Raw genomic sequence first — 23,092 nt, 5'->3', positions numbered from 1 at the left:
GATACGACAATCATTCAAAGCAGGCCCCATCATGACACAATAATGCATGTTCCCCTTAGCTCCATGCTCAGTTCAGCTAGGAAGAATAAGACTATTCCTCTTGAGGACTTTGCTGTTCATGTTGGATTAAGCCATTCTAGTTTGTCAAACATTGTGGGCAAAGCATATTGGCTTTACAAAGTAAACATAGTTCACATGTATCCCACTCCACCCTTGACACCTTAACTCTGTACTGCATTCAGCTTGTGTGAATAAGACTGTTCCTTTGGAGCACTTACTCCATGTGAGTAAATGAACCACTCTAGATGGTGAAACCCTATTTGGAAAGAATATTGGCTGCAGGAACCAACATTCAAGTCAGACATGCATATCCCATACCTATATGCCCCTTATCTCTTGTCCTGCATTTAGCTTCAAAGAATAAGACTATTCCTGTTGGGGATGTAGTCTGTGCATTGAAATAGCACATTCTAGATGGTCAAACATTGTGGGTAAAGAAAACTGGCCTCAGGAGTTGAATAGTATGTTCTCAGAGAAGCCTGTGAGCATTTTTATTTTGTATTCTCTGACCTAACTAGGCATCTCTGTACACTAGGGAACATATACTGTACTCTGTGAATGAAGGGCTACCAGATGATACCAAATTTCCTTATATGGCAATCTGACGGCCCGGCCGTTTTTCACCGAGCTCGGTGGTTTAACCTCGGCCATTTCCGAGCTCAGTGCTTCAACAACAAACTCGGTCATTGAACACTCAGCTCGGCCCTTTAACTGGGCCCTTAACACTGAGCTCAATGCTTTGATACTGACCTCGGCGGTTTTCACCGAGCTCGGCGCTCGAAACCTCGGCCCGAGCCTCGGCCATTTATCCTCGGCGCCGAGCCCGGCCAATTTTTCTCGGCCACCGAGCCTAGCTGTTTAACCTCGGTGGTTCAATACTGTGCTCAGTGGCTCACTATTGAGCTCGGTGGTTTGATACTGAGCTTGGTGGCTCATCTCTGGGCTTGGTGGTTAAATATTGAGCTTGGTTGTTACAACTAACAATTCTTGTTGTTATATTACTAGTGTATCAGGGGTCTGGCTGGGAGAAGCCTGGCCGGTCGGTTCATCTGGGGTCTGGCTGGATGGTTAGAAACTAGCCCGGCCGGACCATTTACAGCCCAGATTTTGCAAGGCTTCCGGCCGGCCTGTTCACATTGGAAGTTGGGATTTTGCCCGGCCGGACCGTTTCACCTGGGGGCCGGCCAGACGTCCGAAACCAACCCCTGGCCAGGCTGAATCATTGCTAAGTGCTCCGGCCGGACCGTTAGTGATGAGCCCGGCCGGACCGTTGAGAGCCCAAATTTTTGAGGCCTCCGGCCGGGACACTCATCAAAGGTCTGGCCGGAACATTGGGTATATGTCCGGCCGGACCGTAGGAAACGTAAATTTTTCGAGGCCTCCGGCCGGACCGTTGACCAGGGGTCCGGCCGGAACGTTGGATAACAGTCCGGCCGCACCGTAGGAAACCCATATTTCTCGAGGCCTCCGGCCGGTACGTTCACCAGAGCTCCGGCCGGAACGTTACCCAACACTCCGGCCGGACCATTCCAAACCACCACCCTTCCTCCGGCCGGTTCGTTGCTGGCGGCGGCCGCTCCAAACGGTAGACCCGGAGTGCTCCGGCCGAGCCCGGGTCCACCGTTCGAAATGGGCCAAATGCACTCCGGGTGGACCGTTTGAAACGTGATTTCCCACTCATTAGGCTCATACTTTCCGCTCTTCCGGTTGGCGGCATGATCTGCCCACCGTTTCGTCTCGTACTCAAAATATCTCCGGACAGAATCCAGCTCCCGGCGGAGGATATTGTCCTCTTCTTCGGCTCGCTCGAACTGTGACCGTGCTCGGAACCAATGCACACGGTGTACTGTAAAAAATCATGATTCTGTAGATGTACCGCGACCGGTGACCTGCTTACATTCCGTCATTGTCTCATTTGCGTTCATATCGCCTTGAACATCCGTCGTCCATATCCAGGGTAGCCGGGTATGTCGCTGCCCCCTCTGGTTCGGTTCTACGATTGCTGTGCTGACCTTCAAGTCGTCAGGCACCAATTTCTGGTACTTTCGAAGTGTTGACGTTGTTGCTCCGAGCACTGTCATCGCATGCCGCACCTTCCTGTACATACGGGCCTGGTGTTCCACTCCTTTCTGAACAGCATGCACATCCGCCCACGCCCGTGTCTTCCGCGACTGAGACTTGGCATCGCGCACCTTCGCACGCATTACAAATGACTTTTGGCTGAGCAATATCCGCAATTGGTGCAAGATGTCGTTCGCTTGCCCGATTCGTAGCTCCAGTTCCGCTTTTGCATATGGCTGCACGTCCGCAGTCTTGATCGTGTCGACAGAGTAGGACGATGGAAGTGACAACAGCCGCCACTCCGCTGCCCTCCCATCTCGCTTTCTTGATTTCGGAGTAGAAGCCGGGACATTGCCTGTTACGTTGGGCCCGGCGGCTGCTTGGCCGTTGTTCTGCATGTCTTCCCAGTCGGATAGGTCACCATTGTCGTCGATAACCTCGGTATGCTGCCGACCGTCGTCCCATTCGTTCGTACCCACAATCTCCTCCCCCTTCCTTAGGAAGCGCTCGATCCGGAGTTCGAGCCGTTTTCTCTGTTTCGCGATGTTCAAACGCTGCTCTGCCGTTGTCTTGGTCCCATAGGCCCTTACTACCCGCTGCAGCGCAATTCTGTCGGATTGTGAGCATTGAATGTCGGACGGCCGGATTGTAATTACGCACTGTGCATCCTCAATCCTCATTCCCTCAACCATCCACTCCGCTGCTCCGACGATGATGTTGTTATCCCCTTCCTTTTCGGTCAGACCGATTTGTATTTCCGCCCTTGACGGAGCTACTCTACATGTCAGCGATCAGTGGTGTAATATCCGCCACCCGCCACTCACCATGCTGGCCCTGAACCTCAAATGCGTCCATCACTGTCACATCCTTCACACGTTTTTTGTGGGCTTCTGCGACCGCTGACATCCATTGAGCCAGGATGTTGGCTTCGATCCCGGCTTCCTGATCCTCCAGCGCCTCTCGGAAGCTCTCAAGGAGTACCCGGTTTGCGGCAATGCGTTTCTTCAATGCTGGGACTGGAAGGGGGTGAGAACCTGCCACACCGGACAGTTGATCTGCTTCCCGCACCTAATGACACCATTTTGCGCCAATTCCAGTCGTTCATATGACGGTCGAGAGTTTCTTGCCGATGCGACGTCGCCATCGTCCGAGTACTTCCGAACACCTTGCCCAATGGAGACCACATCGTTTCGACGATCTCCCCATCCACTTGTCCGGCGCCGCGCATGAACGTCGGGGCGTACTCGAGCAGGCACTTCGACTGGTGGCCATGTACATGGAACAAGCCGATGCCAGGTAAAGGTAAGGCCCCGGGCATCCGGAGCCGCGGACCGTCCTTGAAGCGTTTTGGGAGGTGCACCCATACTGACACATCACGTCGTAAGCACAATGGCGTTCTTGATGCCGTCCGACCGGTAGCTCATAGCTTCCGACAGCGTTAATCCATGTTTTTCTGCCGCTCACCGGCCTGGAAGTTGACAACCGCATGTGGAAAGAAGCATCCGTGGCGTGAGCAAGCCGTGGCCCCAATTCCCGTAGACTGTAATTTGTGACGGTGAGCATTGGCCCGAGCGATTGCTTGGTGGTCATTGCATGTCGGTTTCTTGTACTGAATCAGCACAACCCTCAACACAACTTTCACCCACGCACCATTTTTATATCAGTGGATGACTTCAAATGAGGTGCAATTCTTCATCCGTCACCATGAACGCCTTCCCGGGCATAAGCGGAACATCGTTCCCGGCTTACGCATCTTCATATGCTCGGCGGAGAAGTTACCGTCCATGACATAGCCTCGGCGTAAATGTACCTGTCTGTACGTTCAATTGCTGCTCGCGGCTTAGGCCCGGTCACTCACGCATTCGGGTCACTGTCCCAGTCGTCTGGAATGTTCACTCCGGCTGTGGGCAGGCAGCACAAAATAGTGCAAGGTCGCCCGTTCCCGGTTCCCCCCGCCATTTCGGACCAAATCCGAACTGCATCATAGCCCGGAGCAGCGTCCACTGTCTGGTGGCACGCATGAATTCCGCATAGCGATCCTGCAGTGTGGTGATGAGCAAGGCGAAGCGTCCGCACGGGTGGCTGGACTTACCGGCACACGATGAGGGAATGCCGGATTGGTCTTCCGGCGAAGTCGGCGATAATAATTCATTGCGGATGTCTTGCATTCCAGATTGTCAAGCAGAAAGTCGTCCAGTACGTCGAAGGTAAAGCACGTTTTGACATTCAGCTGGCTTGCTGGATACAGCCCGGCCTGGAGGAGCTGACCACGAACTGACTCCGCCCGAGGGCAACGGCAGCATTCGACACGGAGGAAATGGACGGCGGACGTATCGACAATGGTCATATGCATTTCCGGAGCCCGCTCACCCCCAGCGGCATCACGAAGCGGATCCCCGAGGGTTTCCTCATCCTCTTCACCGCTCTCGGACTCACTGGAGGAGTCGTCGTCCGACCAGTCACTCTCATTGTCGGGTTGGTCAACACACGGACAGGGAGAGCCTTCGTGTCCGAGGTGGATCGGAAGGCCTAGGGAGCGAAGCCAGGAAGGGGCCCAGAACGTGTCCGTCCAACGTTCCAAACGGTGGAATGGCAGGCGGGCGTGCTCCCGCAGGCAGCAGGATTCGCAGAACACCGGCCGGCCGAAGCAAGAGACACACTTCCATTCTCCGGAGCCAGCCGAGCACTTTTCGCATGTAGCTGTGCCGGTATCGTCGGGTGTTGGTGGAGCATGAGCTGTGTACATGTGCCGCAGGTACTCATTCCGGTATGGAAGCCAAGCCGTCATCATGTCCGGTTGGGTCTACTCAAATATTAGCCGCCTTCCCGATATGCGGATGTGCATTCATCGCACCTTTGGGGCCCGGGCACGGCGCTGTGGTTGCTGGGGGCCCGACGGAAGAGGCGGTGGAGTGGAAGGCTCGACAGGGCGATCGGGCGGGTCGACGGTTGACTGCGGTGTCCACAGGCCCTTCGAACGACGTGCTGTCGGTGCCGACGGTTCAGAGCCCTTCGATTGACGTGCGGTCGGTGCTGACGGTGTCGATGAAGACTTTGGGGTGGATGGGCCTTCGTCCGGTAAGACTACGAGTCGTGTCCTGAGCCCTCTTGAGGTCTGTTTGCGTTGTATCTCGACTTCTTGAACTTTGGGTGAGCTGCATCGTCGCTTTACCCTGGGCTTCGCCATCGTGCAGCAGGTGGGTAGTGGACAAGGTCGCTCGACAGACTTGGGGAATGACTGTGGCGGAAACGTGTTCACCTTGAGGATACCGCACCCTCGGCTAGCTGCCTCCGATTTGCTCGGACATGGCCCCCGGGCGGGCGAGATATGCTGTGATTGGTGTCTGTGGAAAGCTGCATGCAAATTCGCTGTGTTTGGGCAGTTTGTCTAATATCCGACACTCGACATGGGCCACCATTCACAGATATTGCAACATCGTAGCCGACGAGAAGCTACCGGGCGCCTAGTTCCATGAGGCAAACGCATGGGAGACGCAGCGTACAGCTGGCACCGTATGAGCTGTCACCTTAGCTCTGTACACCCAACATGCCAGCTACGTCTTATACACCTGGAGAACTCCTCATCCTGCGCAGCTTCCTCTCGGAGTGGAAGGCGGGTGACTCGAATGACCGTAAAGATGTCCGGTCGCGTGCTGTCGAGAAGTTGGAGGCCCACCGGGGAAGGGCTATGAAGAAGGAAGGAAAAAAGGTACGTTGACTGTCATGCTGCGCAGATACATTGCATAATGTATAATCAGGCTGTCCGGGCGTGGTTTTACAATGCCGCACCTGTGAAGAATAAGAAAAAGAAAGATCGTCCCTCCGCATTCGGCCGACGCCTGAACTGGCACCGTGTGGTGGCTTGGCACATGCCCGGGGAACTGGACGAGAAGATAGCTGCGACCGGGGTCGCTCACGGAGACAAGGACTTTCTCGCTACGTATCAAAAGGAGCTGCGAAATCTGGCCAACAGTCTCCCCCGGGCGAAACAGCGGGAATACAAGCAGGAGGCTGTCCGGTGGAATTCGGAAGGGCAACCTCATGAATTGCAGGACCGGAACATCGTCCGGAAGAGCGAGGCGGTCATGTTGGATTTTTCTAAATACGTTTGGAGGCACTTCGGGATGCGCGTGTTCGTGCACGGCGTCTATAAATCCCTGGAAGGCAAACCCAGTGTGATCGAGTGCGTATCATACCTTCCTTGCAATTGGGTCCCTAGGAGCTCATTATGGCGCTCTGACCAGCTTTGATTGCAATGACCTTGTCGACCCCAACGCCGAGCGCGCGGCCGGTCGCGTCAAATTCAAGGACATGTACCCCGACTACAAACGTGCAGACGGGTTCCGAGATCTGTTCAAGGACTACGGGCACAAACTGTTCGGTAAGTGAATGACCTCCACCACTTCCTGGCTTGTCCGGTTGGCTCATCGACGATTTCACGCTTTCAGCGGGCGACGATGTATCCGAGGACAGTGATGCGGATGTCAGGGCGAATAAGCGGGGTGTGCCGAAGATTGACTGGGAGATGTACGATGACGACACCCCCGGTATGCCGCACCACAGCGACGAGTGCTTCAAGAATCTACGGAACAAGAAGGCGTTCATTTCAGAATTTGTCCGGCTCCATTACGGTATGCATCTGATCCGCGTAATATCACTGGGTACTGACGGCGACGCAACAGTGGCGTATACAAAAATGCCGAAGTTGAAAGTCCCCTGGGTCGCTCTCCAGGCGACTCCGGAGAAGCTTCTCGAGGCCGGGTCGCTTCCTGACGGTGTCACCCTCCAAGAACCGTCGCATCTGAAACAGGCGGAGGTTGACTCTCTTATCGCACACTGGCGGACAAGGGCTAATTCCTCACGGCTTGCCTTTGTGATGCGTTTCATTGCCTACCGAAACCATCAAAGCGAAATCGTGTCTCTGGAGCATGAGGAGCCGAGGACTGCTTCCCGCCGCGCTGCCCGGAGTGCCCGCCCGCGGCGTCAATCGTCCCCCCATCCGAAGGGTCGCCGCTCCCGTCCAAGTGGCTCGAAGCTTGCGAGCGTCACTCCGGAAAAAGACAGTGACGCATCCGATGGAGACGACGAGCGCGACAACAGGCACGAACCTGAACTGCAGTCAAATGCAGAGGGCAGTGACGTAGACTCCGCTGTCCAACACGATCTAGCGGACGAGAACTCGTCGTCTTCTTCATCGTCCTCATCTTCCAGTTCCTCCACCGGCAGCGATCCCGCTACCCCGCCGCCTCCTCGTCACGACAAAGGTAACCCTTTCGCCCTGCCTTCGCCGGAACACCCACCGTCTTCCATAAACGATGTTCAACACAGCCGGGAGGTCAACACCGCGCTGGTAAAGCAAAGTCCGCATTCGGACATCCTCCCCGGTTCAGACGCGGGGCTGCCGTTTCGGTCCTCGTCGTCGACGCCCGAACCTCCGATGCTCGTGGTGGATCGTAAAGGCAAGGGACGAGCCGAGGTGCCTCCTGCCTCCGACCTTTTTAGTCCAATGCCATCTCAACGTCCGGCCGCACGTTCCAATGCAAAGGCGCGAAATCCTCTGTTGAGGTTGACTTCGGGGCTTGTAATTGAGCGCATGAGCAGTACAGCCGTGCAGGGTAACCCGGAGCGGTTGTCAGAATCGCCATGTCCACCCCCACGGGTCGTGCCCCGGCCCCGTCGGCGGGATGGGAACACTGCCGGTCCATCCCAGGCGTTGCAACCTACTATGGTATCCCTGGAGCGGGAGAGTGGTTCAGCGTTACGATCGCGCCCAGGAAACGTAGGCCGCTCAGGGAAGGACTTGCCCCGGAATTGGTCGTCCCGTACTGCACGGACGGCCTCGGTGGGGCCTTCAGGTACGGCTGGTGCTCCCGCAATGTCTTTGGTGGCCCCGGTGGATGTTGCCGGTCAAACTGCCAGGGAACCCACACCGCCAGCATCATCAACGGGCTCGGATGGGGTCTCGGACGAAGAGGCTGTAGAAGACGGAGCACCTGCAAAAATGAGGGATGATGTTTCTGATCGCATGCAGTTCCTCCGAGAACTGTCCAGAAACAAACACTATTGTGTGTTGCTGGATGGAATTCCCGCTTTGGTAAGGCCGCTCGTCATGTGGATGGATAGTACCTGCTGACTGGGAGCGTCCTGTTAGTCACAAGCCGGGTCATGGCGTACATCAAAGACTTGGGAATGGGGCATGTGGTCTTACCGGAAGAGTCATTGCCCGCCCGCTGCCCACAACAACGCTGCCGAAATTCGATCTTTCAAATCATGGCTGAGCAAGATAACGACGAGCATGAAGGGAACGACAATCAGCATGGTTGAAGCGCAAACCCTCGCTCTAACAATCGGAATGCTGCTGCATGACTTAGAAAAGTCATTGTCGAGCAACCGTGATAAGTATAACTTACCGGATCACGTACTTAACACTCTGCATGATCACGCGTTCGTCAAGGATCGCCTCCTGTATGCTTGCAAGTCACTGGCGAAAGAGTGGGAGGAAGTTCCAAAGCGGTCGAAGCGGCTCATGAATCCTCCAGGTACCGGGTCGGATGCATCTGCCATTGGCACGAGGATCCGGAAGCGCGGCCGCAAGGGCGAGCCCGTGTCTCCGACGAAGGGGCAACGTGCCGCCAAGAAGCCCCGGCACTAGTGGGAGGGTTCGGTAGAAATGATGGTGGGAGTGTTATTGCATTGAATGGCTTGTTTCCGTCGGCGAAGAATGAGAATAACGAATGTATTGCCTTGTCTTTGTACTGTGCGTACAATACAGATTATGTGGGACCGGACGCCCGCCACCGGACGCCCGCCACCGGACGCCCGCCACCGGACGCCCGCCGCCGGATGAGTGCCACCGGCCGGGCATTAGCTGAAAGTGACAACACACATCCGCCTGCTGCATGTGGTCCCGCTGGCGGAATCAGAGCAGTACTAATCGAGAGACAATCATGCGATTTCAACCCCTACATATGATATCGTACACCGCGTAAACTAGGCACAAGTTCGGACGGCTAACTACAGATCAAGACAGGGGAGTTGGCTCCCGGGACGGGTTGCGAGGACGAAAATTGTACCGGGACTGTACCGGTTCAGCGGCCTTCTCCTTGCCTTTCTGCGGCGGCGGATCGAAGCACCTGTGCATTCTTGATCAGCTCGCGGACCAAGCGGTCACATCGCTCACTCACAGTGCGAGGGGAAGCTCCAGGTTCTCTTCCGCGGTGCAAAAATATTGCAAGTTGTCGCTCACAAAGACGTTTTCCCCGGCCGCCAGATTCGCGTGTTTCACAAACCGGTCGCGCGCGCGAACCTGCCTGTCGTCTTCCGGGATCCGGGAGACCCCCTTCGTCTGATCCTCGTATCCCGTGACGATGACGGCAGTTTCGCCCCGGTCCGGGAGAAGCCCTGTTTTGAGGGGGGCTCAGTAATGGAGTCCGTGTGCTTGGGGATGGTACTCACAGCTCACAGGAGGCACGAGCTTGCTCCTCTCCAGACCCCGAATCCAGTCGATCATGCACAGTATGTCGTTCACGAATGCATTGAATTCGCGAGGCCCCTCGACCTCCGGAATTTCCTCGGGCACAAAGGGACCGACCCGGCACTGGCAGAACCAGTGCAGGCTCTCCGCCGGCAGTATGTAGCCAGAGATGACGCCAACCATGCTGTGGAGGTGCATCAGACAACTGTAGTACATGTCACAGGCACTTACACTCACCTTGTACTTTGTGGCTGCAGCTTGTGGGGGCGTGGATTGTAGATCCTATAGACTCCAGTGCTATGTCATGATGGTTGTGTTACTAAGTCAGTCACGTGAATAATACCCACGATATGGACTTCTCCCGTGTGCCGCTATCATGGTACATGTGCCGGTGAGTGTTTCCTGCCGGATGTCAAACAAACTTAGGGTGTGAGAACAAAGTGGTCCCATGTCGCGGACGGAACATACCCAAATATATTTACACACGTTCTGTATATTGTCGTCCGCACTAACTCCGTGGCTGGAAAGCACCCCGGGAAGGCCGGTGTCATTGCCTTGATTGTAGCTGCTACTATCGCGGCATGTATTGCGGGTCCCATGAGTGCGCTGCACATGTGGGGTGCAGCGCAAATTGCTATCTCAATGCAGTCCGGACGGGGCATCAGCTGTGTATCACCCAGTACTCTTCTACGGAAGACATATCCGGGCTTCTGTGGACAGTGGATAAGCATGCGACGTCGGGTTGTGTTCCACGACACAATGCACGCCCCTTGATTGGGCAGCAGGCATGCCTCCGATGTGGCCCTTGTGACCGCACTCAACAGCGGCACATTAGCAAGCGAGGCATTCCGACATGTGATGTGCTTGGTGTATAAAAGGGCGCACAGCGCCGCCACGGATCTCAGCAGCGCAAGTCTCACCGCTGTGGTCGGACAGGCTAACATTGGAAACATGGTACGCCGGGCCGCTTCGATCGTGCACACGAAGGACACTTACTATGTCCAGTTTTCTTTCGACGGTCACCCCGATGTGGACGACCAACTCCGCGAAATGGTCCACCACTGGCATTTGAAGCCGGCCTCCACGCAATTTTCCCAGTATGGCGCGTGGACAAGGTACTTTACCTTGCGATTCCCCCGTACCTTGATCAAGCCACAAGAGCCGCTCCGCCCGTCTGTCCCCGGACAGCATATCCTTGACGCGGTGCCGGGCGGGCGTGGAAATGACGAGCGAGCGGCCGCCGGTCAAGCGCTGGCTGGGCGGCCCCCGACTAGTGTCGACTGGGACGGTATGTACGATTTCTGCAGGGCTTCCGGACGCAACCGCAACTGATTATTGACAGGAGGGATTGTGTACTCGCGCACGAAGTCCGGCACGAAGTACCCTGACTTCCTCATCAGTTCGTACTACGGCCTCAAAGAGCCAGGGGGTCAGGAGCTGGAGCGGGAGGTGCCACGCCTCGTTGTTGAAGTCGGGTCGCTGCGTCCCGACGAGGTGATTCCGACAATCGACGACCGGATCGCTATATTGAAACAGCTGCAATCGTACATGGCGCGAGTCGTCGCTCATGTGGACCTCAGGAAGCATGAGCTGCCGTGGGGGCTAGCGATCATCGGGACTTACGCAGCGTGGTTGCGCCCTAGCCGCCGCAACGCCCAATGCGCATGGGAGTACATTGGCGGCTTTCACTCCGGTCGCGGATACTGGACGAGCATCTACGGGCTCGAATTCCGAAAGTATATCGATGAGCGGGCGGACAAGTGCCGTCTCGACTCCATTGCCTACGCCCGTGCGTACCGGGAGAAGCTCGATAACCTCCAGAACGCGCCGCCGGAAGTCATCCTCCCAGCGTAGACAGTCAATGTATCATCTCACGTTAACGAATGGATGTGTACGCAGAACCGCTTCAGAGTGCAACCGATCCCAGGTCATGAGGGTATGCAGAAATTCCACCACGGTTGCCTTCTGTCCGGCGTCCGGTGTCCGACAGCGGGCGTCCGGCGGCGGGCGTCCGGCGGCGGGCGTCCGGCGGCGGGAGTCCGGTGGCGGGAGTCCGGCGGCGGGTGTCGGGGCACGCTCGCATGGTAAGCCACAGCCATGAGAAGTCGCCAAAGGTCGTGGATGCTACATTGCATCCCATCCCCATGCAGTTTGATTAGCACGGCTGGCGGGCATCACACATTGCCGACATCGATAAACGGGCGTCATTTTGACGCCTGTGGCATCGCACCAGTGGCTGCGTGGGAAAGAATACCCGAACCGGAGAGTGCTAATCAGATTTCGTGGATCAGTAGTGCTCCTTGCTCTCTACTTTGATCTCCCACACAACTCGTCTCATCCGCCTTTCCTACTCTCGATACGATGACCTTCCCAACCGCGCAAGAAATTGAAGTCGTGTTTCATGACAATGCGGTCGCTGCAGCGCAAGCAGCGGCGCAGTCAAGCGGGGCCCCCGGGAGCACTGCCGCCGAGGATCGCGTGCTCCTCAAATCAATGGTACTGTATTAAGCTTTGTTTTCATTTGATGTAAGGTACTGACATTGTGTTTCGGCAGTGTATGGCAGCGCTCATGACAGGGTTCCAGCGCCTGTCCAATGAAGACACCTTGATGGCGTTAGGACTTACGGACGCCATGAGCCGGTTTTGGGAGGTCCTCGATGGCCCAGAAGGATCCGGGGCTGCTGCACTGGAGCGCTTGAGGGACACCGTCGTACTTAAAGACGTACCGATGGAGCACGACGGAATTCAAGGAGCGCCGGGTTTGCCCCAGATGACCCGGCAGCATGGAGGGGATGGCGGTAAGTGCCGCTGGCTCTTGCATATCTCGGACCCACCCTAACTGGGTGACAAGGGAACGTGCTCATCCCGCCAGACAACGTCTCCCTCTCTGCATTTCGCACAGAAATGAGGGACGCGTTCGACGCTGAGACCACCCGAGTCGAGGCCGTCAACGAGTTGCTCGACGCGGAGATCACGAGGGAGGAGAACATGCATATGTTACTTGAACGGAGGCACATCGGAGAGGAAGAGGACGTACGTAACCACGGTTCTCTCGCTGGCGCGCGAACTCACATGGTGACCTGTAGGGAATCGCACACTACATCAATCAGCTGAACCTGCGACTACTGCCGCCGATGGTCATGCCGATTCCGGACAGTCCACCCGGGCAGTACAAACAACTCGAAAACGGCGAATACACGAAGGTGTTGAATCCGGGGGAAAAGCTACAGTATTTGGACGACATCATCGAAGCCCTGGTGGCGCAATACGCGATCATGGACGAGTATATTTCGGCCGAAATCGGGTTCTGGGAATCAGTATTGGAGGGCAGTGAGCGGGAGCAGCGTGACTGGTATGCGCGGGATGCCCTGCACCCGGTGATGGAGGATTCAGACTATTTTGCCCGCGGATTTACCGAGTACCGTGGGTTGGAAGACATGCACGAAGGGTAATGAATGTAACATGTCGGACACCCTCTCGGAATCTGTTGGTTTGTTTAATACATGTTGTACAATGTCCCATGCCACAGTCCTTAATGTATGTCCACCTCCACAATGCTGACTACGGGCCGATAACGATGCAGGCGGCGACACGGAGATACCATCAACTATTGCAGTACGCCTGTCGCGTTTGCAACGGCTGCACCTGCCACCACCTGGCTCGTCATCTATCCCGGCGGGCGTCCGGAGGCGGGCGTCCGGAGGCGGGCGTCCGGAGGCGGGCGTCCGGAGGCGGGAACCAGGGAGGCCGCCCTCCATTCTGGGTGCACTGAATGTTAAGAATTCACCAAAAGCGGAACAAATCCAAGTTGGAACCCATCAGAGGTTACATTTGAACAAAATCGTCATTGTACGTTACATGTATATAGTACTATCTTGTTCTGGTAATGCGGGGGTCACACTTCATCGGGATCATCGCTTGAGATCTCCATATCGCTACCATCATCCCTAATGGCCATGTCGCAGGCATCCTGTGCGCACACCGCGGAAGCAGCCCGGAGTGTAGCGGGCGCGATAACTGAGTTATCGGAACCTCGCGGACGGCCTTGCTTCGCAAGTAGGTTTCCGGGAGACCTTCCTTCCTCGGCGCAATGATCAGATGTGGCAGGGACGTCAGTCTGCGCGCCATTGTCAAACCTGTCCCGGACGCTGCTGCTGCTCCGGACCGGTGTTCACCGTGCTTGGCAGCACGGATATTGTCTGCAAATTTGATTTCAGTGCTGTATGGCCCCGGGACATCATGTCCGACTTACTGCGTGCTTTCACGTGTTCACGGAGGGTTGCGAAGTCCTGCCGGAGTTCATCACACATGGTGCGGATCTTAGCATTCTCCTGTCGCAGGTCTCGGACTTCGTAGGACACGTCCGCCGTTGTTTCCAGGAGCTCAATCCCCTCGGGACTTCTGTCCGGCCGTTGACGGCCAATCCTGTAAGTTCATTACATGTAAATAATCATCACAGCGGAATGGATGAATCACTGACTTGGTGGGGGTGCCCCAACGTATGCACGGACGAAGGTGCGCGGTTCGTCCGCATACAATGCGCACTGCCCGGCAGCGCATGATTCGTCCCCGCTTCCTCGAGTGGTGGTGGCGGTGGTTGAAGCATTGCCCTGCTCCGCGGGCGCCTCCGCGGTGGATTCCGGAGGGCCACTCGCATCGGACAGAGCAGACGGCGATCGGGGTCGGCGTTGGGTGTTTGCGTTGGGCGGGGTTGGTGTGCTGGATCGACCCGCCCCGACCGCGTCAACCGGGGACGGATTGCGGGCCTCGCTGGTTAAGCACTTTTTGCCCAGTCGGCGCACTCGTCACACTTCGTAGCAGGACGCTTGGCGTTGGGATCGCTGGAGATCCAGCAGTGAATGCCGGAGCACCGCGTGCATGGAGGCTCCTGCAATGGCTAATGAGTTCCCGGCGATGAAATGAATGATTCAAGCTCACCATGGTCCTCAGCCAGATAGCTTTGCGCCGTCCCTGAATCTTGCCGGCGTCCCAGTTGAACTTGGGCAGGCGCTTGACAGCCCGCTCCCCCTGTACGATATCGATGAGGGCATTGATGTCGCGGATTTTGAGGGCCTGGTCGACCTTGTATTGGTCCGCCGGGCCGTGATTGACGTCGCCCGCTGACGGTCCGCCGGACAGCGGGTTCTTCAGTGCAGGACGAAGGAGAACCGCTAATAACATGTTGAGCGGGGGCACAAATCAATACCTTCCTGAGTCACTCACGAGCATCTCGCTTGACTTGCTGCACCTTCACTGTTGCACTATCTGCCCGTTGTTTCTTTTTGGCCTGCCCGCGCTGGTTGATTGTCTTGGTCGGTATCTCGGACTCCAGCAACTGGTCTTCTTCGTCACTGAAGTCGATGTCGCTCGCCGGACGCTTGCCCTTAGCTCTCCCGGCCGCTATTCTCCGGTCCGTCGGGATTCCGGGCTCCTGCAACTCGTCTTCCTCGTCGCTGGTGTCATTGTTGTTGCCGTGACACTGTCCTGTAAACGTTACCGGTCCAGCGACCATCCCAACCCCGACATCATGCTCCGCCTTGTCATCCGATATCTCCAGGTAATCCCATCCCGTTGTCGACCGCTTCACCTGTCCGGGCCGCACCGCAGTGCCTGGAGTAACGTCCGCCTCCTCCGGGTCATTACGGTCCGCGGGACGAGGGCGGGCGTGTGGGAGCGCAAACCGCACTGCATGCGCTGTGTGGGACGTCGTAGGCTGCGATGCACCAGCCGGTGATTCCTTTTCGGGCGAGTTCGGGACATGGAGGTTCCGGGGTGCAGAGGAGGTCGCCATCCCGGTGAGACCGGGCAGCGGGGCGACACCGGGCGGGGGGCTTGCAGTATACCAGGCATTCGTGAAGACCCTTGGGTCATCCGATTTGATGCGAGCCATGCGGGTGGGATAGTCCCCGCTCATGTTACCGGCCACTTCCTCCATCGCGGAAATGGCGAGCGGGGGTACGTACACCACCCACTCCCTCGCTGCCGCGATCCAATATCGAGCCTATTTTGAACTACAGTGCATTTAAGGTGTGGAAACCAGTGCGAATGTGAGCTACGACTGACCACTGAGTTTACTATGCCATCCCACTGTCATTGGGAAACGTAGTATTAGTGCCTGCTCCACCATGAATTGCGTCACTCACAAACCGCGCAATCGTTTTCCGATTTTGAAGACGGGGGTTTTCGGACTGCTTCAAACGGGTTTCGATGTTCCGGCCGTATGCGGCGAGGAGCAAGTTGGCGTCCAAGGGATTGTTGTACCCATGAAGAGGGTCAGCAGCTGCCGCCGGCCCAGCGTGGTGTGATGACGAAGTGGAAGGAGAAGACATGAACGGATGTGATATGAGCGGATCGTGTCGGGGAGATCAACAAAGGTAGGAAGGTAACCACGGGCGTTTGATCAAGTGTGCGTGGCAATAGAACCACGATCACGTGGCCAAGTGTGGCGGAGGGCGCCACACGAGATCCTATTGGTCGAAATTAGGCCATATCACCATATCCATACTTAATGCCACCAGGAAGCCAAGCGCCGGCAACTCCGGCGGCAACCTCTGCCTCGGTCGGCTGGTCACACTGGAATGTGATGTCGACGCCTGGAATGCAGGCGTCCGGTGGCGGGCGTCCGGTGGCGGGCGTCCGGCGGCGGGCGTCCGGCGGGCGTGGCGGGGCAAGCTTGCGAGGGACGATACACTGTCCAAGTTCGATTTCATGTTCCTGAGGTGTTTCGTTCCAGGATCAGGACTGTCCACCAATATATATAGCATCTAATTGTACATTATGTGTTACACTACCAATGTACTACTCGTCCGCATACCCCTGTAACGTCGTCCATGAGGGGACCATCGGTGGAGTTGCAACCCCGCCGTGATCATTGCTGGCTCCGGGGTCGTTCTCCCCGGATGTCATCGCAATATCACCCTCATCCGCTGGCTCGGTCCGCTGCGCTGTCATGTCCGAGTCCCCTTGGAGTCCGGCCGCGTTCGGTGTAACACTGGGCGATTCCGGGTGTTCCCCATCTTGGCTTTGGCCTGTCTACACGACGCTGTGAGCATGTAAAGGTGCATTGAGCACCGTGCTGCTCACCGGCTCTGCGGACCTGCCCTGTGGCCCAATACCCGGCTCGTCATCCGGCTCGTTAGCTCGGGTGTCCACGACATTCTCCTGGGCGTCTTTTGGCGACTGCTGCTCGGCCGGGGTAGTACCGGGAAGGACATCCTGTGACGGGGCGACAGGTGGCTGAGAATCCGGCACGGTATCCTGGAGTTCGGGGGCGGGGGCTCACTACCGCCTGCGACATTGCGTCACAGGGAGGAAGGGGCGGGGGAGCATACGCCGGCTCCGGGGGGCGCTCGTTCACCACAGGATCGAGCTGCTGGGACGCAAGTCCGCCCGGGGAGTCATGTGAGTCCTCGCCCACGATGACGGGTGGTATTGCAGACGAGATGGACTGCGTGGGGCTTGCTGGGACAGCCTGGGGAGGAGGGGGAGTGTCGTGGACCGGACTCACACCTCGGGATGGGCTTCTCTCGTCGGCCTGTCCAGTCTCGTTCTCCGCCGACCAATCCATCTCCATCCCGGCCGCTACGTCCTCGGTTCCCTCGGGAAGTGTGATAGAGGCGGAGGGAGCCCGGTCGTGATCCATTTCGACGTCGTTGTCGATTGCAGCGGACGGAGCACGGTCGTGATTCATGTCGACGTCGTTTTTGATAGCGGGGGACGGAGCCCGGTCTTCATTTCTGTCGACGTCATTGTCGACATCTTGCATGGGGACCTCGGGATCATGACGGGTACCGGAACCGGAAGCCTCGGGCGGCACTGATCCCGTATCCGCTTCATGGGCGGGGAGTAGACAGTCTGGAAAGCAATGGTCAGTGTCGCTATGACAAGCCGAGCCGATATGACTCACCAGGGCCAAGGATGAGCTCACGGAAATCGTTGAATTCCGTCCGGAGCTGTTGGTACATCTCCCGGAGCTCCGCATTCTCCTGTCGCAACTTGTGTAGCTCCTGAGATACGGCGCTTGCTGACTGGAGCATGACGATCCCCTGCCCCGCAACTGAAGGCAGCGCAGCAAGTCCTGGAAGATATGAGCGGGAACACATGATGTCAGTGTCAGATAACTCACGACTTGGGGGCTCTCCGACGTAGGCTGGGACGACGCGCGGCCGGTCAATTGCCCCCCACCATTGGAAGGTCCGGCGACCCCGCTCGGGGAACCAGGCCTTGGAGTGCCAGGTTCCTCCTCTAACTCTGCGGGCAACTCCACTGGATTGGAGGCGGATCGGCTTCGAGCGCGCTTGGTTTTCGCTGGTTCGGACACGATCCGCGGCCGTTTCGTGGGACGGCGAGCTGTGCGCGTGCTTCGCCGGGAGGATGTGGTCGCAACCGATGCTGCATCAGACTCCGCCCCCCCGTCAAACTCCGAATCTGGAGGACCTGTCGCCTCCGACGCCTCCGACGCCTCCGACGCCACCGACCGAGACCGTGAACGCTTCCGAGGGTTAGCTTTCCGGCCGGTGGGCGTGCGTGAGCGGGTGCGGGACCGCCCGCGCTTGACTTCATGCGTTCCCGATGTGTCGTAGTCGACACAGGAATTGTGCCCCCGGAAGCACTCGTCGCAGCTCCTCCCCGGGCGCTCGGGGTCGCTTGAGATCCAGCAATGCATGGCCCGGCATTTGATGCATTTCGTGGGCTGCAAAAGCAATCAGCGGTGCGCAACCCAATCCACCTGCATAACTTACCCGGACTCTCAGCCATCTCTGCCGACGTCTGTTTATTATATCCTTGTGCTCCCAGTCGAAATACGGCATATTTTCCCGGGCACGCTCGGCTGCAACGACCTTGGCGAGATACTGGCAATCTCTCGTTTTGATCGCTCTTCGAATGCGTTCCTCCAACTCCTCACCGGGTGTGATGTCCGGGTTGAAGGTGGCCTGGCCTTCCGAATCCGCTGCCTTGAGGATGCGGCCCGGTTCCTCAGGGACTGCGAGCGATGTCAGGGACACTGTTACACACCACGGAAATAGTGCTTACCATCAGTCGTCTCGTCATCATCGTCGACAGATGTGACGCTTTGCGCTCGCCCCTTTCCGTGAGCATTGCTGCTCGAGGCCTTCTTCTTGGGCACCGCGGGCTCCGTTTCGTCGTCGTCGTCCACAGAAAGGACGCTCTCCGCTCGCTTCTTGCCTTTCGCATTGCTGTGGGGGGTCGTCTTCTTCGTCCGCGGGACCGCCTCTCCCTCCGCATCCGAGCCCTCGTCAAAGTCGACGGTCCGCGCCCGTTGTTTTCCCTTTGCTTTAGCAGACGCGCCGCTGCTCAATTTCTTCGGCCCGGGCTTGGGCCGCTCTTTCATTGACTCCCCGTCATCGGACTGCTGCTTGTGGGACTTCTTCGCGTGCGGTGTGGACGGCCTCGCCACCGGCCGGGCGGTCTTCACTTGGGGGCGGACCGGGGGTGGGGGGCTGACTTCCGGCTCGCCGAAATCATCGACGGCCATGTCGTCCTCATGGCCCTGTGGCAGATCAAATGCGACCGCAGGTTGCGGGCGGGAATTCGAGGGGAGGGGCTGCGGTGAGGCCACAACATGTGATGGCTTGCCCGACGCGGAAATGGGAGGGCCACGAGGGGTATACCACGGATTCTTGAGGATCCTCGGGTCGTCCCTCGAGATACGGGCGACGCGCCCATGATGGTCAGGGTACGGCGGTTGAGCCGCGAGTTCTTCCATGACTGAGATCACCAATGGCGGCACATACACCGGCCACTCGTTTGCGGCCGCGGATGCCACAGCCCTGGCGGCATCGTTCTGGCAAACCTTTTAGTTCATGCCGCACGGTCGGATACAACGGATGTACGCACCCCCCATTTTTTGACCTTGTTCCACTGGTCCGTATCCCCATGTTAAGTATGTCCGGAGCATCTAAATCCAGACACTTACAATCTTCTGCATTGTTTTGGAGTCCTGGGCCTCGGGCATCTTCTCCGCCTTGACGAACCCGTCTAGTTTCTCCTCGCACTGGGCGAACAGTCTCGTGACTTGCTCCGCGGTCACTACCTTCGGGCCGTCTTCGTCCGGACCGGGATTGTTCGTCGATGCCATTGGAAAATGAAAGCTGAGGGATGAGCGAAGCAGCGGATTGCAGAGCGGGAGCAGGCAGAAGTTGGTGATGGAGTGTAGGAGAGAGGAGTGCGCGCCAGCAACGCACTGTGGGAACGCAGCCACAAACACGTGGTCCGTGTGGCTGAGCCGCGCCGCGGGCCATCCGATCGATCTCACTGATGCGATCTGAACCAACCTCTTGCTACCTACGCCCATGTCAAAATCAAGAGTTGCGCTTATGAAGCGGAAAGACGGTAAGTGCTCGTGTTAACTGGTATCGTAAGTGCTATTAACAGCTCGATGCTTAGGATCACCGGGTATGCCCACGCCAGCCGGTGACACCTCGGAGAATCGCGATCGTAGTGAAAACTGGCCACAAGAGCTTCATGAATTACTTGATTCCACGTCGGTGCGTAGATGAGTTTTGTTCCACACGGACAGGTCGCTCAATCAGTGCGGTCGCTCAGGATGCCAGTGAAGTCGAGGACGACCAAGGTGCGTCGGATTCCAATGGCTAAGCCGGGTGTCATATTGACTCGGGTTCACTATTCCAGTACCACTGGTCATACCTCCAAGACCCGGTACACTTCCCCCGACCGAAGCGGATGCCATGGTGAGTACGGTCACCGTGAAACTAGCAATAGAATTGATAAGGGTGCAGGACACAACTCCGGACGGTGGCCCGTCATCAGGCGATGTAGATAATGGTGCCGGTGCTGATGCCATTGTCGTCTCCGAAGGGGAAACCAAACAGGCGTCACCACCCCGCCGTCGGTTCGTCATGCCCGTCCCGCTCCCGCGGCGACGGCCACCGGGCGCTCCCGTAGTTTTTTGCCCTGACTCAGACCCGGAAAGCAATGCGCCGGTAAGACCGTCAATTGGCCTGACCAGGCCCGGAATTACTGGCGTTGCCAGTAGAGTGACGGATGCTCTGGGATTGTCGGACACTGATTCCGATGTTGAAATGTTAGACAAGCCCCTGGCTATGCCGGCGAGATCTGCAAGCACCGTTGCCACCTCGGTATCGAGCGGGCGGGCCGGAACACTGGAGTTGTCCGATGGCGACTCGGAGGGCGAGTCGGATGTAGACAAGCCCCTGGCTATGCCGGCGAGATCTGCAAGCACCGTTGCCACCTCGGTATCGAGCGGGCGGGCCGGAACACTGGAGTTGTCCGATGGCGACTCGGAGGGCGAGTCGGATGTAGGAGGAGCCGTGGGCCGATTTGTCATCCCCAGCAGGCCAGCCCGCTTGGGTTCGTCAACACCCGGGTCAAAGACGAGTCGTACCGGCTCCCGCCTCTCTACGACGATCGACTTGTCAAGCGGCGATGAATCCGAATCGGGGGCGGACGTGCAACCGTTACTCATCCCACCCAGGCCGGCAAGAGTGGCTACGCCGGTCGCGACTCCGCAGGCTACACTGGTCGCGGCTTCACAAGCTGGTCATGCCTTTGCGCATCCGCAGTTCTCCCCTGCTCGTGCTGCAACGCCGTTGGATTTATCATCAGGTGACGAGGAAACGGAGCTGGGAGGAATCGAGCAACCATTAGTCATCCCGCCCAGGCCGGCGAGAACAGCTACGCCGGTCGCCGCTCCGCACGCCGGACATTCCTCCAGGCTTCCGCAGTTCTCCCCTTCCTTGGGACCCTCAACGATGAACGCCGGTCGTGGGCCACCGCGGGTTCCTGCCCGATTCGGAAATATATTTGGGCTTGGGGCAACTGGCCCAAGGGATGAAGCTAGGATGCCTGCCGGGATCCGAATTGAACGGGTCTTGCTGGGTAGCATCCCGGATGGACAAGAACCGCGGTTTGAAGCTACGTTATCGAGGGTAAGCCCTCCATATTGCCTGGACTCCTTGTGTGGGTACATTCAAACTGATGACCACTTGGACACGGCAGGCTATCCCCCTCGTGGAAGAGCGCTCGGGTGTACATGCATTGAGCAGTAGCCCGGCCCGCGACTCCCCTGCGTCTGACCATGTCGCTGGCCCGTCAGGCTTCGACGCTCGTGTAGGTGAGTGATTTGTACCGCTATTCTGCTGCGGGCCGCCGTTCGCGGGGCGTCCGGTGGCGGGCGTCCGGTGGCGGGCGTCCGGTGGCGGGGCGCGGTTGTTGAGCCGCTGATGTTGCAGCTTTCTAATAACGTTGTTTAACTTTCCAGGTAGCAGTTCTCCATTCCGCGGGACTTCCTCTGAAGCCGGGCGATCGCAGTCCCCTAGCGGGAGGCCTGGGCCTTGGCGCACCGCAGTATCACCATCGGAGGAGGAATTTCAAGGTAGGACGATTCCATGTGGAGCATTCCGTTCTCTCTCATATGTGCCGCAGTTGCCCACGGAATCGTACGGGGTCCCACGTACGAAGGCCCCCTTCCGACGATGCTGCGAAGGCAGATGCAGGAGAGCAATGTTGTGAAGGCTCGATTGGAGGCACTGCGAGAAATGAAGAAGGCAAACAGGCAAGGCGCGGAAATGCTGCAAAGGCTGAGGGAGCGCTGCGGCGCGGATAGAGAGTAGTGGAACTTGGATAACCGTTGTGTATAATACATTGCTTGCAGCCTAAATTCGGACGTACGACCATCCGGGGTGGGACTAGGAGACCCGTTCATGTCAACGTAGACAGAATTAATACATCTCCGTTCCTCCGGGGGTTACTACATACTCTTAGCTACATAACGGCGGCCGCCTGTTAGCATGCAATAATTGGACTACGATCGTCGCAATAGCAATGAAGACGGTGATTATATCCTGCTCTCGGCCGGAGCGGATGTGCATGGTAGGGTAGGATAGCGGCCGGGTACATACTAACGGGGATGCGGTCGGCCCCCAGAGTTCCATCATTGCACATCAAACATTGGCACACACTATTTACAATGGAGTGGTCCGGGGTGCGCCGATCAGTCATCAGGCCACTTTGCAATTACAACCGGCTCGCTAGTGATACTTGAAACAGTGGAGATCAACTCCGTACGGCTGCAGCCCATCATGTCAGCCGGTCGGAAAGTAATCCTCGTGGCCTGCCCCTTAACTTCCGGTGGTCTGAGAAACCACTGAACGTCCTAGCCACAGGGAGAGGGATGTAGTTTCGGACCAGCTCGAATGTCAGCCCACTCGGTACGCATCCAGAATCTCACACCCGGCCGAACAGACAGCATCCAACATACCTCATGCCCGGCCGACATGTAAATTGGTCTGGTTGGCCGGCCTAGCCAACAAAGTAAGGAGAGCGGCATCGCCTTGTGTGTGTCGGCTGTTGCACAATGAAAGCCATCGGATGAACACTCGGCCGACCGGGACATAACGGGGAGTCACTTGTGGCTCGAGAAATATCCGGGCGACGTGCCACCATCCGGATGTATTGTGAGGGCATGATTGATCAGGGGAAGATATCGGCCGACCG

The 23,092-nt window shown here is 57.4% G+C and overlaps 8 protein-coding genes across 8 annotated transcripts; 4 read left to right on the top strand and 4 right to left on the bottom strand.

Moving 5' to 3' along the window:
- Positions 1–1,916: 1,916 nt before the first annotated feature.
- Positions 1,917–5,308, bottom strand: B0H18DRAFT_1128841 (uncharacterized protein; the record flags this gene model as incomplete). The annotated part of the gene is made up of 9 exons (XM_048035369.1): positions 1,917–2,730; positions 2,782–2,893; positions 2,946–3,137; positions 3,190–3,486; positions 3,871–3,935; positions 3,980–4,022; positions 4,088–4,160; positions 4,214–4,924; positions 4,976–5,308. The coding sequence occupies 9 exons, from the start codon at positions 5,306–5,308 to the stop codon at positions 1,917–1,919; spliced, it is 2,640 nt and encodes an 879-aa protein (XP_047884915.1).
- A 360-nt stretch (positions 5,309–5,668) lies between these two features.
- On the top strand, positions 5,669–8,773 carry B0H18DRAFT_1128840 (uncharacterized protein; the record flags this gene model as incomplete). The annotated part of the gene is made up of 6 exons (XM_048035368.1): positions 5,669–5,830; positions 5,880–6,304; positions 6,366–6,502; positions 6,570–6,752; positions 6,804–8,215; positions 8,273–8,773. The coding sequence occupies 6 exons, from the start codon at positions 5,669–5,671 to the stop codon at positions 8,771–8,773; spliced, it is 2,820 nt and encodes a 939-aa protein (XP_047884914.1).
- A 212-nt stretch (positions 8,774–8,985) lies between these two features.
- On the bottom strand, positions 8,986–9,980 carry B0H18DRAFT_962310 (uncharacterized protein; the record flags this gene model as incomplete). The annotated part of the gene is made up of 6 exons (XM_048043101.1): positions 8,986–9,051; positions 9,206–9,254; positions 9,306–9,522; positions 9,577–9,779; positions 9,833–9,892; positions 9,943–9,980. The coding sequence occupies 6 exons, from the start codon at positions 9,978–9,980 to the stop codon at positions 8,986–8,988; spliced, it is 633 nt and encodes a 210-aa protein (XP_047884913.1).
- Positions 9,981–10,546: 566 nt separating this feature from the next.
- B0H18DRAFT_1128838 (uncharacterized protein) lies at positions 10,547–11,449 on the top strand (the record flags this gene model as incomplete). The annotated part of the gene is made up of 2 exons (XM_048035367.1): positions 10,547–10,883; positions 10,938–11,449. 2 exons carry the CDS (start codon positions 10,547–10,549, stop codon positions 11,447–11,449), a joined length of 849 nt encoding a protein of 282 aa, XP_047884912.1.
- A 507-nt stretch (positions 11,450–11,956) lies between these two features.
- Positions 11,957–13,047, top strand: B0H18DRAFT_1128837 (uncharacterized protein; the record flags this gene model as incomplete). The annotated part of the gene is made up of 4 exons (XM_048035366.1): positions 11,957–12,091; positions 12,150–12,393; positions 12,447–12,628; positions 12,682–13,047. 4 exons carry the CDS (start codon positions 11,957–11,959, stop codon positions 13,045–13,047), a joined length of 927 nt encoding a protein of 308 aa, XP_047884911.1.
- Positions 13,048–13,490: 443 nt separating this feature from the next.
- B0H18DRAFT_962308 (uncharacterized protein) lies at positions 13,491–15,924 on the bottom strand (the record flags this gene model as incomplete). The annotated part of the gene is made up of 7 exons (XM_048043100.1): positions 13,491–13,565; positions 13,732–13,814; positions 13,848–14,020; positions 14,398–14,492; positions 14,534–14,766; positions 14,819–15,596; positions 15,739–15,924. 7 exons carry the CDS (start codon positions 15,922–15,924, stop codon positions 13,491–13,493), a joined length of 1,623 nt encoding a protein of 540 aa, XP_047884910.1.
- Positions 15,925–16,393: 469 nt separating this feature from the next.
- On the bottom strand, positions 16,394–17,631 carry B0H18DRAFT_962307 (uncharacterized protein; the record flags this gene model as incomplete). The annotated part of the gene is made up of 5 exons (XM_048043099.1): positions 16,394–16,627; positions 16,679–16,810; positions 16,878–17,066; positions 17,103–17,449; positions 17,502–17,631. 5 exons carry the CDS (start codon positions 17,629–17,631, stop codon positions 16,394–16,396), a joined length of 1,032 nt encoding a protein of 343 aa, XP_047884909.1.
- A 2,277-nt stretch (positions 17,632–19,908) lies between these two features.
- Positions 19,909–22,209, top strand: B0H18DRAFT_962306 (uncharacterized protein; the record flags this gene model as incomplete). The annotated part of the gene is made up of 8 exons (XM_048043098.1): positions 19,909–19,948; positions 20,003–20,103; positions 20,162–20,189; positions 20,249–20,307; positions 20,356–21,525; positions 21,596–21,710; positions 21,858–21,971; positions 22,022–22,209. The coding sequence occupies 8 exons, from the start codon at positions 19,909–19,911 to the stop codon at positions 22,207–22,209; spliced, it is 1,815 nt and encodes a 604-aa protein (XP_047884908.1).
- Between the last annotated feature and the right edge of the window lie 883 nt (positions 22,210–23,092).

The sequence above is a fragment of the Fomitopsis serialis genome (assembly GCF_022376445.1).
Source record: "Fomitopsis serialis strain Sig1Antser10 chromosome Unknown B0H18scaffold_344, whole genome shotgun sequence".
Classification (NCBI taxonomy): domain Eukaryota; kingdom Fungi; phylum Basidiomycota; class Agaricomycetes; order Polyporales; family Fomitopsidaceae; genus Fomitopsis; species Fomitopsis serialis.
Note: the sequence above shows the minus strand (reverse complement) of the source record. Positions and strands in the feature narration are given on the sequence as shown.